The following is a 12,138-nucleotide window of genomic DNA, read 5'->3' on the forward strand; positions in this document are numbered from 1 at the left end:
GCACTAGAGGGGGATGGATGAAAAACCCTAATTCCTTAGTTTCTTACAAGTGCCTTTTGTCTTTCCTTGTTCCTTTTGTTCATTTGTCATTGAGCTTTCGATTCCTTGATCGACAACCTAGTGTTTAAAAGCTAAGGCCGAGAGCAATATTGGCATCCTTAGAATGACTTGATCTCTAGGCAGGTGGATTTGCTTGGCCTTCATGGACCTCATCCTCATCATCTTTGTCCTAGTAGATGAGCATGGCTTGGGTATACAAACGGTGAAGGTACCTGGCCCGAGTCCATATATCCAACAGACCAAGGCTAGGGTGAGGTGAGGCTTCTCGAGGAGATGGGTCATAGGTGGGCACTGGATGTGTAGAGGCATTGGGAGCTTTGGGTAATAAGTGACAGTGAAAGGAAGGAGGCGGATGGATAAAAAGAATTGAACTGGTATGTGTATAATCAGTGGCAGTGGTAGGTAATTTCTAGCAACCCCATGAGAAGATATAAAACAATGTGTGTTTTGTGAACACCTCTTGAGGAGCTCCATGAAATCTACAAATCTTGCTACTAAGGGGCCATTTGGTAGAGCTCCACCAGCTCTAGATTCACTAAATTAGATCTAGATCCAACTTTTGTAGCCAAACGCTTTTGGATGCAGGAGCTCCACCATGGATCTGCTCCATGAAAATGGTGGAACTGCCCCAAATTCACCATATTGGTGGAGGTATGGTAGACTTGGAGAAAATTACCTAACACTCGTTACACAAAAAAATGGTTCCATTCTTTTTCTTTCTGTTGCTTTTCCTCTCAAGCTCCATCACGTAGAACCCACACCGCACATCAACATGGGCCGCATGGCACCCTGTCAGCAGCCAACTCAGCCATGCTAACTGGCGGCGCCCCAGCGAGGCCACATTGCCATGCTCATGAGCCTGCCGACCGAGGCCATGCATGCCCACCTTGGCGAAGGCTGCGCCCGCCAGTCGGGGGCATGCTGGCCAAGGCTGGGGCTGCTGGCCTGCGCCCACCGATCAGAAGCATGCCCTACTAGTCGGGGCTAGGTTGCCATGGCCACAGCCATTGGATGGGTCCCGGGCTGCTGTGGCTAGGGCTGGATATCGAGCCAGCTCGGTTCGTTAGTGGCTTGTCTCGTTATGGCTCGGCTCGTTATAGCTCGCTATACTAACAAGCTAGAAGGCTGGTTCGGCTCGGCTCGGCTCGGCTCGTTAGTGAGCTCGAGCAGCTCGTTTGGCTCGCGAGCCAAATCATAAAAACATAGTACAAAGAGACTATAAATTTATAAAAGCAATTGAGCAACAAATACATCACATGTATACTTAAAATAAACTGAATAAAATACTTATAGCTTTAAGAATTCAATTAACAAACTAGAGTTTTGTCCAGCCAGCCCACTATGACCACGACTATGACTACATGATAGTCATACTCATATAGTTTAAGCATCATCCATTGACGGATAAAATTAGGGATTCATGAATGGGCTAGGTTGAGCTACTGAGAAATATTTGGGCACATAGCCAAGCCAATTTTAGTTACTAGCATGATAGTTGACTAGCTCGTTATGGCTCGCGAGCAGCTCACGAGCTGGCTCGTTATAAAACGAGCTAGCTCATTATAAAACGAGTCGAGCTCGAGCCGAGCTATTAACGAGCGAGTTGAGTGAGCTAGCGAGTTACGAGTTTTTTTTGTCCAGCTTTAGCTGTGGCCGCGCTCGCCCACCTCCATGGACGCCGGCCATGAGCACACTGCGCGTACCCCACACGAGGACGACGGTCCTGAGCTCTGCCTCCTCTGCCCCTCTGTGCTGAATGGTTGAGAGAAGAAAGAGATGGAGAGCTCTCATGCATGGGGCCTGAGTGACGGTGTGATAGAGAGGGAGGTGGATATGTACCAAATGTTTTGGCGAATATCAGATCGACGAGGGTCGTCTAGGTGAATCCCAAATCAAGATTCACTTTTTTGAGTGGTAGAGCTCTACCAAATAGGCTCTAAATCTAAGGTTTTATTGTGGATGTGTATTTGACGAAGCTGTAGTATTTACCAAAAAATTTCTAGAGTGGGGCTTTTTTCCCCAGATCTGAAAGTGATGGAGCTCTTCTAGGGCCTAGATATGGATTCCCCGTAGGATTCAAGCATTAACTCTCATATCTCAGTTTGCTAGTTAATTTCGTACTTACCCCTATTTTTTTTATAAACCTTTGACTTTTTTGATAGATTCAATCTTTGACGTAGCTTTGAACTTCTGCACATTATATGTATAGGATAGTCTTCGGTACAAAGAATGAAGCTTGCACGTGATCGTACCATAAAATAGTAAATATCTTTCTAAGAATGATCATGCATTGATATGCTCGAGGAAAAGGTTAAATACATCTGGCAAGTCAGATTAATAAACAAGTAAAATTGTGTTTTAGTTTTTAGTATGAATTTGAAAAAAAAACAAGTTGCAAAAGTTTTCTAATCACAAATAATAAGTACTATTTTCGAATTGGCCAAGTTTTTCAAATAAAGTTATGTTACTAATAGTTTTTTATAATATATTTATAAACAATATTCAAATAAAGTATACTAATATTGAGATAATACTTTTCATGATAATCTCTCTCGATCCTACGTGACACGTGAAAAATGGGATGGACCCATCACATAACCTTCAAAACAAATAGAGAGATTCCAAAGCAATGAATTCATGGTATATAACTGAACAATTGGTCATGCTCTTTAGCAGGGTGCCAGGGTGTGATATGTGCTCACTATCAGGCTCAAACATAAAAAGGAAATTGATTGAATTTAAACAGTAACATTCAGACATAAATTGGTCAAACTGAAATTTCACCAATCCCAACAACATAAATTGAAATCATTAGAACACTCGACATGCCATATGCTTTTGTTTCTTTAGCAGACTTGTTTGCTGAGCATTCATGGATATAGCTCAATGATGGATCGGAGGCCTAAAACTGGCATAATATTGTAGTCCTTAAATCCAGCTTCGAGGAATATTTTCTTCCACTCTTGCTCATCTCGTTCAACCCCACCAATTTTCATGAGATGGAGATCATACATTACTTGTGTCTCCAGAAGCTTGGTGTCTGATGACTCAGACCCAACCACAACATCAATGATTATTATCTTTCCTCCTGCATCTCTAGAAGGGATAGCTTGCTTGCAGTTCTTTAATATCTTGATACACTCGTCATTGCTCCAGTCATGCAAAATCCACTGGAAAAAGCAATAATAAGCCGATTGTTGAGCATTATGCCTTGATAGTTTCACATAAACAAATTAAACATTTGTCCTTCCGATTTGTTGTTCTTTCAGTTCAAACAGTAGTGTGTGTCTACAAGTTCTAACTCGAGTTAGAAGCTCCATTTCATATAATCAATTGATCTGAAATCCAACCGTCCTTATTGCCAACTTCCACTCACAAGTCTCAACCGTCTCTAGGTTTATTTTGAAAGATTTATGACACCTTAAGTCTAGCAATACTTAAACTCATATGTTATATTAGGGCCGACCAAAACTCAAAACCAATTCAATAGACAGTTCGTTGAATAAGTATTTGAACTCACAAATTGAATTTTAGCAGTATAGGCATATAAGATAGTAGAAAAAGAAACATATATACACGACAACATACCTTGAGGAAGACAACATTCGCTGGTGGAATGCTCTCAAACATGTCACCCCCAACAAACTGCACGTTGCCAATAGAACTGGACGGAGCCTTGGCGACAACGTGAGGGAGGTCTAGTACGGTACACTTCAAAGACGGGAACGCCGTGGCAATGGCCATGGTGGCTCCCCCAACCCCACCGCCGACGTCGACCAGCGAGTCTATCCCGTGGAAGACCTTGCCGAACTCCCTCAACACAATCTGCATTAGGAAGTTGCTGTCTGCGGCCATGGCGTTGTTGAACAACGCGTTGATTGCGTCGTCACGACTGCACACCTCCCACAAGGTTGTGCCGTACATCAGGGTGAACGGGCATGGGCTAGGCGCCTGTTCATCTTCATCGTGCCGGAACCACGCAGTGAGCCCCATGCTGAGGGGCGAGTCACGGAAGGGGCTAAGCACGTGGTTCAGCATAGGAGACAAGCTCGCCGTCGCCGAGCTTTCGCTGCTGACGAGGAGGCGGGACGCTGTTGTCAGCTTATAGACAAGCTCATTCCCGTCCGACTCCAATGACATGGTTGCCGCTGATGGCTGGACGATGGTGAAGGTTCCTGAGACGGTCAGAACACGCATTAGGCGGTGGAGGGCGGGAAGCTTACATGGGCGGACACCAATCTCTCCGAGTATCTGGGAGAGGGTGGCGGCGCCACCGCAGCGGTGGATGGCATCAGCGATGCAGAGGTCTAAAGCAACGGCGAGCGCCACCGACTTCATAAAGCTGTAGGTCTGGTTCCATAGCTCGACGTGGGCTTGGAGCAACTCCCTAGTGTCCTCGCTGCTGAGTGCCATTGTATTGTGTTGTGGCCTCTGGGTACGGTGGATTACCAAGCTAGCAGAGACTAAAACCCCAAGTGCTAGCTTGCATCGACAAGGATGTATATATCATTGCCCTCGCATGACGGAAACAAAAAAAATAAAATGCAACTAGCTAACTCATTTTATTATATAATTGCGTATGTCCTTGTCACAAGATTGGATGGACTAAACTAAAGATTATATGCTTACCCATGCCACGCCAGGAGATCTGAAGGCTGATCTGAAGGCCGCGCCCCGGCTCACTAGAGATCTGGTTCTGCCTGGGGCCATGCCACGCCAGGAGATCGAGGACACTAATGAAACCCATGGCTCCTCAAATTATTTTAGCTCATCTGCAGTTTGGATTATTTTTCTTTGGTGAGATGCCAAATTGTACGAATGTTCTTGCCAGTTCTGCTAATATGTCCATGCTAATATTTAGAGGAGATAATTGGCGCATGAAACAATGTAAGCTGGCGAGGTTTATCACAATTGTGTCCATACCTGTGGAGATTGATTTTCGTGGTGTTATTCTGTGTCAAAACGCCGCTTGCGAAACCGTAGATGGTGTTTTTGTCAGGTTCTTTTATATTGAACATTGTCTTCTAGTTTATCGTCAAGGCCGCGGGTGAAAGAATTATCCAGAGTTTGGATTGCATCTAATTGATATCACTACTGCTGGTATTGTTTTCTCTCTCCAATGTGGAAAGGAATTACTGCTACGCGTTTACTGGTATTACTAAAGAGTTATTTTATTCTGGTTACTATTGAATCCCTTTGTTTGGATCTGCTATTTTTGGTGAAAGAGGAAATTCTGTTTCGACAAATTGTTTCTTGCCGTATAGCATGAGTTCGTTGTCTCTATTTCTTCTTACGTGACATTGAACTGTGTGATCATTCTGTGGTGCTGCTGCTGTTCTGTTTGGTGTTGGCCATTAAATTAATCTCAACGAATAGCCAGGTGTCATAGCTGAAGGAGGTCAACATTGATTTCTTTGGATATTCTATCAGCTTATGCTGATTTGCATTGCCGCTGCTCACGTTAGTCGGAGGATTTTAGTTGCTGGACATTATTTATTGTCTAAAAAGGCTGCTTGATAAATATTTCGTTGCTGAAATTTTGTCGTGAAAGATTGGGCAAATCATTCGGATATAGTTCTTCTGATTTGATATCGGCTAGTGGGTTGCTCGCGATATGTTTTGCCATCTTTTCGCTTACTTGTTATGATGGCTGATTTGTAATTGCTCATGGAAGTTAAATTTTTACCAAAGCTATCTCTAGCAACAAGTTCCAAGGAGTACTATGATTGAGAAGATCATATGGAGGATTTCTTCTGAGGGATGTAGACTCGAATCAGCCCTACAGATGTATTATGCAGAAGAGACATTTGCTAGAGATGTTTTGAGTTGGTGGCTTGTTTGGGGGAAAATTTTCCCTAGTTGGACATGGAGAGATACGAAGATTGTGATACAACACCGATTTGTTCTCCATTGTCAAGCAAAAAGGTGCCAATTGCTCGTGGCCCTGAAATCTCTCGCCACCAAGCCAGTTGATAGTTTCTAAGAAAATAAAGAAAGAAGATTCTCAGTTGTTGCTGAAGGCTAAAGTGCTCGAACCAACAGTTATACATGGGAGTGCTGATTCTTTTATATCAGGGCTGCATCCTAGTCAGAATCTTCTTGCTGTATATCACAAGAGTTCGCTGTCTCTATTTCTTTTTACATGACATTGATCTGTGTGATCTTCTTGTGCTAGTGCAGTTGTACAGTTTGGTATTGGCCGTTTAATTACTCTCAACCAATAGCCTGGTGTCATAGATGAAGGAGGTCAACATTGATTTCTTTGGATATTCTATTAGCTTGATGCTGATTTGCATTGCTGCTGCTCACGATAGTCGAGGATTTTAGTTGTTGGACATTATTTATTGTCTAAAAGGGCTGTTTGATAAATATTTTATTGCTGAAATTTTTTACCAAAGATTGGACACAATATTCGAACATCACTTTCGAGTTCATATCATACACCGGTGGGCGTGGAGCACCACCAGACCGGCACCCAGGAATGGTCTCGGGCATGCCACCGCTCGAGGTGACAGAACTGAAGATCGGCCTGCCCCAAGCCGCCTTCCTGACCCAATCACACAGCAAGGCCAGGCGCCCCATGCCGTCGTTGTCGGCATCCTATGCCATCATCGTCCCATCAAAAGCCAAATACATTGCATCATATTTCGGGGAGAAGAGACCCCTAAGTCATGGTGGCAACAAAAAGTCTCCCCACGGAAGGTGCACATAGTCGCACCAACACAATCCTAGCGCCCATGGTGGTGGGAGGTGCCAATAACTTTTTACCACTATGACTACCCCCAAACATGTGTCAAGTCTTGGTCATTTCCCCCTAGTCGCCAGCTCCATCATCGCCCGGGTTTGACTCAATGGGTGCTCATGGATGGCAGAAGCAAGATCAACATCTTCTGCACCAACATCATGGGCCACATGGGAATTTCAAGCGGGCCTTTGCCCGAGTGAAGCACCCTTTTATGCGGTCATCCCTATGATGTAGGCCACACATTTTGGGAGCATCAAGCTCCACATCACATTAGGGGAACCAACCAATTTTTGAAAGGAGGTCCATTGCTTCGAGGTGTTGGACTTCTTGGGCACCTACCATGTGTTGCTTGGGTGGCCAAGCTTTACAAAGTTCATGGTCGTTCCTCATAATGCTTGAATGAAGCTTAGGATGCCCGGACCAAAGGGAGTCATAGCTATGGATTCCCCTACCCCCGAGGCCAACCTCTATGGGCATGAAGGCGTGGCCCGCACAGCCATGGAGGTGGCCGCTGCTGATTTTTGCTTAGATCTAGAACAAGCTAATGGAAGAGGCCCCACACAACAATAGAGAACTCCTAACAAGTGCTTTCAGGTCGATGGATGACACCAAGGCAATTGGGGTCGACACTGAAGACCCTTGAAAGGTCCTTTGCAATGGGGTCAAATTGCCACCAAAAATGGAGGTGACCCTCATAGTGTGTGCATGAGAATGCTGATGTTTTCACATGGAAACCCACCAACATGCCTGGAAAACCGCCTTGTGAGTTCACCGAGCATTGCCTCAACATCAAGTAAGAGGCCAAGCCAGTCTAGCAATGCCTCTACTGCTTCAATGAAGAGAGGCAAAGGGCAATGGGAAATAGAATTGCCAAGGTTTTAGTAGTGGGCTTCATTGAAGAAGTGAAGCACCATGAGTCGCTAGCCAAGCCTGTCTTGGTCAAGAAGAACAACAAGAAGTGGAGGATGTGTGTCTGTTACCATGAGATGTATGTCGATGACCTCGTGGTGAAGACTTCAAAGGTTGGGCCGTTGGAGGCTAACCTTGATGAAAAGTTTCTCGAACCTCCAAGACAATAAAATCAAGTTTGACCCTAAAAAGTGTGTCTTCAGGTCCAATCTAGGAAGCTACTTATATTCACTGTGTTCGAGCAAGGCATCAAAGCCAACCCCAATAAAATCTCCAACACCATCAAAATTGAGCCATTCAAGAACCTCACAAAAGCCTAGAAGCTCATAAGTGACCGTGCTGAGTAGCCTCATCTCATGTTTTGGAGAGCATGAGATACCTCTATAGACTCAAAGAAGTCTAAATGCTTCGAGTGGACAAAGGAGGCCTAGCAGGCTCTTAACTAGTTGAAGAGTTTCCTCACCATACACCTAATTCTAGTCTCCCTGGTTACAGGGGAGACCCTGCTCCATTATATTGCTACCACCACACGCATATTAAGCATAGCCTTAGTTGTCAAGCGTGAGGAAGAGGGCCATGTCCTCAAGGTCTAGAGACCGGTCTACATCATCAGTGAGGTCCTCTATGACTCCAAAGCCCACTACTCACAGACTCGAAGCTGCTCTATGTCATGCTTATCACCAAGCGCAAGCTCTACCACTACTTTGATAGCCACCCTATCATTATGGTGTCCTGGCCCAATGCCTTTGGTGATATTGTCAACCACTGTGAGTCCTCCTAGTGCATCAACAGGTGGGGATTAGAGCTCATGGGCCTCAACATCTTTGTTGAATATATGGCTTGGGGTACCTTCACCTATATGCCTAATCCATGCCAATCTACTATGCCGAAGATGACATGGGATGAGGCCTATCAAGGCTAGGCGAATCAACTAGCTTTGACATCAAGACATTTTGAGGATACTCGATGCTGTCATATGTAGGTGAAAGGTCCTAATATGGCTAGAGGGGGCATAGCCTATTTAAAAATTCTACAAACTCACTAGAGCAAGTGGTTAGTAAATAACAAAGCAAAGCCTTTTGGTCTAGCTCTAATGAGGTGTTTGTAAGCCACTTATCCAACAATTCTAGTTGCTATTGTTACTAAGCACACAAAAGGCTATGTCTCTACAAGATACACTACTGAGCTTAGCTACACAAGGCAAAACTAGCAACTAACCTAGTTACACTACTTTGCAGTAAGTAAATGGAGAGGAAGATATATTTATACCGCCATATAGGGGATGAACGAATCACCAATATAAACAATCAAGCACCGGGAGAATGCCAATCAAACACAATGAGACACCAATTTTTCTCCCGAGGATCATGTGCTTGTCGGCACGCTAGTCCTTGTTGTGTCGACCAACACTTGGTCGTTCGGTGGCTAAGAGGTGTTGCATGAACCTTATCCTTACTAGGACAGTGCAAGAACCGACCCAGAAGTGAGGTAACTCAATGACACGAGCAATCCACTAGAGTTACCTTTTGGCTCTCCACTGGGGAAGGTACAAGCCCCCTCACCATCACCGGGAGATGGCGACGAATAATCACCAACTCGTGCCAATGCTCCTCCACTACACCAAGCCGGTGGTGGCAACCATCAATCCCCAAGTACCACTAGATGCAATCATTCAAGCAAATGAACTTAGAATCACTCCCAATCTCACAAAGATGGTTAATCTATGAAGGAGATAAGTGGGAGGTGTTTGCTTAGGCTCACAAGGATGTCAAGTATGCTAGAATGCCAAGAGGGTGAGCCCCAAGCCAGCCAACAACTATTTATAAGCCCCCTCAATAAATAGAGCCGTTGGGCTCCTAGAGCTTGCCCAGTCAGCGGTGTCAGACGCTCCGACATAGGGCATCGGACACACCCTCAGCATTTGACGCTGCCCTGATAGGCGCACTAGATTGTGCCATGTGTCCTTAGTCAAATGTGAACCATTGATCTCCAACGGTCACTTAAACGTTCAAATTCTTAGAGACAACACGACGGACGCGTCAGGTGCAACGCACCGAACGCGCCCCTCAGCATCGGAGGCAACTCAGGGAGCACTGCAAACGTGAAGAGGCATCCGACGCATCCGATGGTCCCTCATTGGATGCTCCACAGTGTTCGATGCGCTTAGTCAAAAGACCTTCACTTGCGCCCTTGCTTACATCACCTGCTATAGTGCGAGTATCGGCATGTCCAACGGTAGGGCGTCGGATGTTCTGACGCACTTTTCTCACGCGCACTCAGTCAGCACGCATCGAACGCTGGCCTAGCGTCCAACTCTCCCAGAGTTAGTGTGTGGTGAGTTTTTTTCTGGTCTCCCATGACTTCTCCAAATTCCCACCGGCGCAATAGAAAATATGTATATCATTTTCTCAAAAGCGTCGAATCCCCCTTGGTTCCAAATGCATCTTTTCACAAACATTTTCAAGGGTTAAGTTAGCTCACTAGGTTCTAAATGCATCTCATGAACAATGACACCTAGTGGCACTCGATAACCGCTTAGCCGAAGAACTCCCCTCTTTATAGTACGGCTATCTATCCTAAACATGATCACACCCTCTATGGTGTCTTGATCACCAAAACCAAAACCCTTAGAAATACCTTTGATCTCCAAAGGGTTTTGTTTTTCTCTTTCTTCTTTTCCAAGTTGAGCACTTGATCACCTTGTGGTCATCACCATCATCACCTCTTGCTCCATCACTTTGCATGTACCAAGCTCATCTAATCTACACACTTAGCATGAAGGTTAGTACTTGAGTTTCATCAATTATCCAAAACCAAACTAGAGCTTTTAGTAGGTGATAGGAGAGAATCATTCTGTTCCACATTCCATGTTACAAACTAGCAAACTTATCTTTTAGCCGATCAGACCTACTATAACCTTTCCCCAATATAAGAAGGGTAGGGGCCTCCCGATCAGGATCCCATCTACTATATTCTAGGGCACATATACACGTAGCAGCCTCTATAACCAAGCATACAAATGCATAGAGAAGCTATTTCAAACTAGACATAGAGCACCATGTGCTTGAATCAATATAATCCCTATCTTGTGTGCTATCCATCTAATTCATTGTATGTGATTAGCTGCTAGGTATTGCTAAGCTAATTCTTCAGGCAATCTCCTATGCCCCTCGCATCGCCATCAAGCCACAGGTCCTCATCGATTTCATGGAAGAATTAATGGGGGAGCAGACTCCTCCTATCTATCCAAACTAGAGTACTAGACTATGTATTATGATGGTTCCTTGATGCTCCAAGGAGGCATGGTTGGAGTACTACTCATATCTCTTAGCAGTGACAAGCTAAGGTATGCACTTTAGCTCCACTTTCATGCTATAACAATGTTGCTGAGTACGAAGTGTGTTGGTATAAATTAACTGCACTCCTTTAAATAAGATTTAAGTAAGATTATCCGCAAGCGCACAGATATCGTACCAATGTCACATTTTACCTAGAGGTTTTAAATATCATATCCACAGGGAACAGTTGTGATGATGACAAAGTATATAGACTTAACCCTACAATTAGGCTAGATCATATCAAGAAAAAGGAAATAGCTAATCCACTCTGGTTCCGACTCCGGTAAACTTTGTATAACATCGTCTTATCGGGCAAGTAACCCGAATAGGAGAAGAAACAGAGTAATCTCCTACCAGGTACCTATAAGCCTATCAGTCCTATCAACGGGATGTGGACTACAGAGGAATCAACGCAGCTATAAAATCACCTACACAAACTACCACAGTCTGGCTGATCAGGGGACATCCACAAGTAAACCTAGCCTAGGCACCACGCCTACACTATGAAATACTACTTCAACCAAGTAATGACCAAGATCAAAGCACTCAATATGAGTTGTGAACCAAAGAATGAATAAGAACAAGTTGATTACTTAAATCAGAATGGTAAGTACAAAAGTACCTCAGAATGCAGCTCCGGGTGAGGGAACTGGATCCAGACGAATACAACCATGAAGAAGCGCCGATAGGCCAGAACTCCTCCAGAATCTCTACTCCTCTACTCAATCTCTCTAATCTCTAAACAAGACTAGATTTAGAAGAACTAGTCTCTCCTAATTGCTACATCTAGATAAACTAGATCTAGATGAACTAGAACTAGATCAACTAGCGGGACCCTAACCCTAATTATGTAGAGAATATGAAGCACCGGGGTCTAGAATGCCTCTTGGGGGACCCTTGGGCGTCATTATATAGGCCGAGGTGGAGTAGGGGGCAAGGAACCGCTACGTCAGCGATCTGCGTCTTCATCTTGTGTGTACCGTCGGATCAAACCGACTTAAAATCGACGGAGGGATACTTTGCTTGGCTTCCAAGTAGGCGTAGGAGGAAGACTCCAGAAGGCGGCGGCCATCGGGTGAAATAGGG

At 44.7% G+C, this 12,138-nt stretch overlaps 1 protein-coding gene across 1 annotated transcript; it reads right to left on the bottom strand.

Annotated features, from left to right (window-relative positions):
* On the bottom strand, window positions 2,768-4,554 carry LOC8076922 (5-pentadecatrienyl resorcinol O-methyltransferase-like). Its single transcript, XM_021461045.1, has 2 exons — window positions 3,649-4,554; window positions 2,768-3,230 (listed from the first exon to the last, which is right to left on the bottom strand). The coding sequence occupies exons 1-2, from the start codon at window positions 4,471-4,473 to the stop codon at window positions 2,931-2,933; spliced, it is 1,125 nt and encodes a 374-aa protein (XP_021316720.1). The 5' UTR covers window positions 4,474-4,554; the 3' UTR covers window positions 2,768-2,930.

The sequence above is a fragment of the Sorghum bicolor genome, chromosome 5 (assembly GCF_000003195.3).
Source record: "Sorghum bicolor cultivar BTx623 chromosome 5, Sorghum_bicolor_NCBIv3, whole genome shotgun sequence".
NCBI classification, from domain to species: Eukaryota; Viridiplantae; Streptophyta; class Magnoliopsida; order Poales; family Poaceae; genus Sorghum; species Sorghum bicolor.

Excerpts from the sequence above, each read along its gene's own strand:
- LOC8076922 (XM_021461045.1), bottom strand. The coding sequence starts at position 4,473 with ATGGCACTCAGCAGCGAGGACACTAGGGAGTTGCTCCAAGCCCACGTC. Across the intron at positions 3,231-3,648 it reads CGAATGTTGTCTTCCTCAAG|TGGATTTTGCATGACTGGAG; the intron begins GTATGTTGTCGT and ends TGCTTTTTCCAG.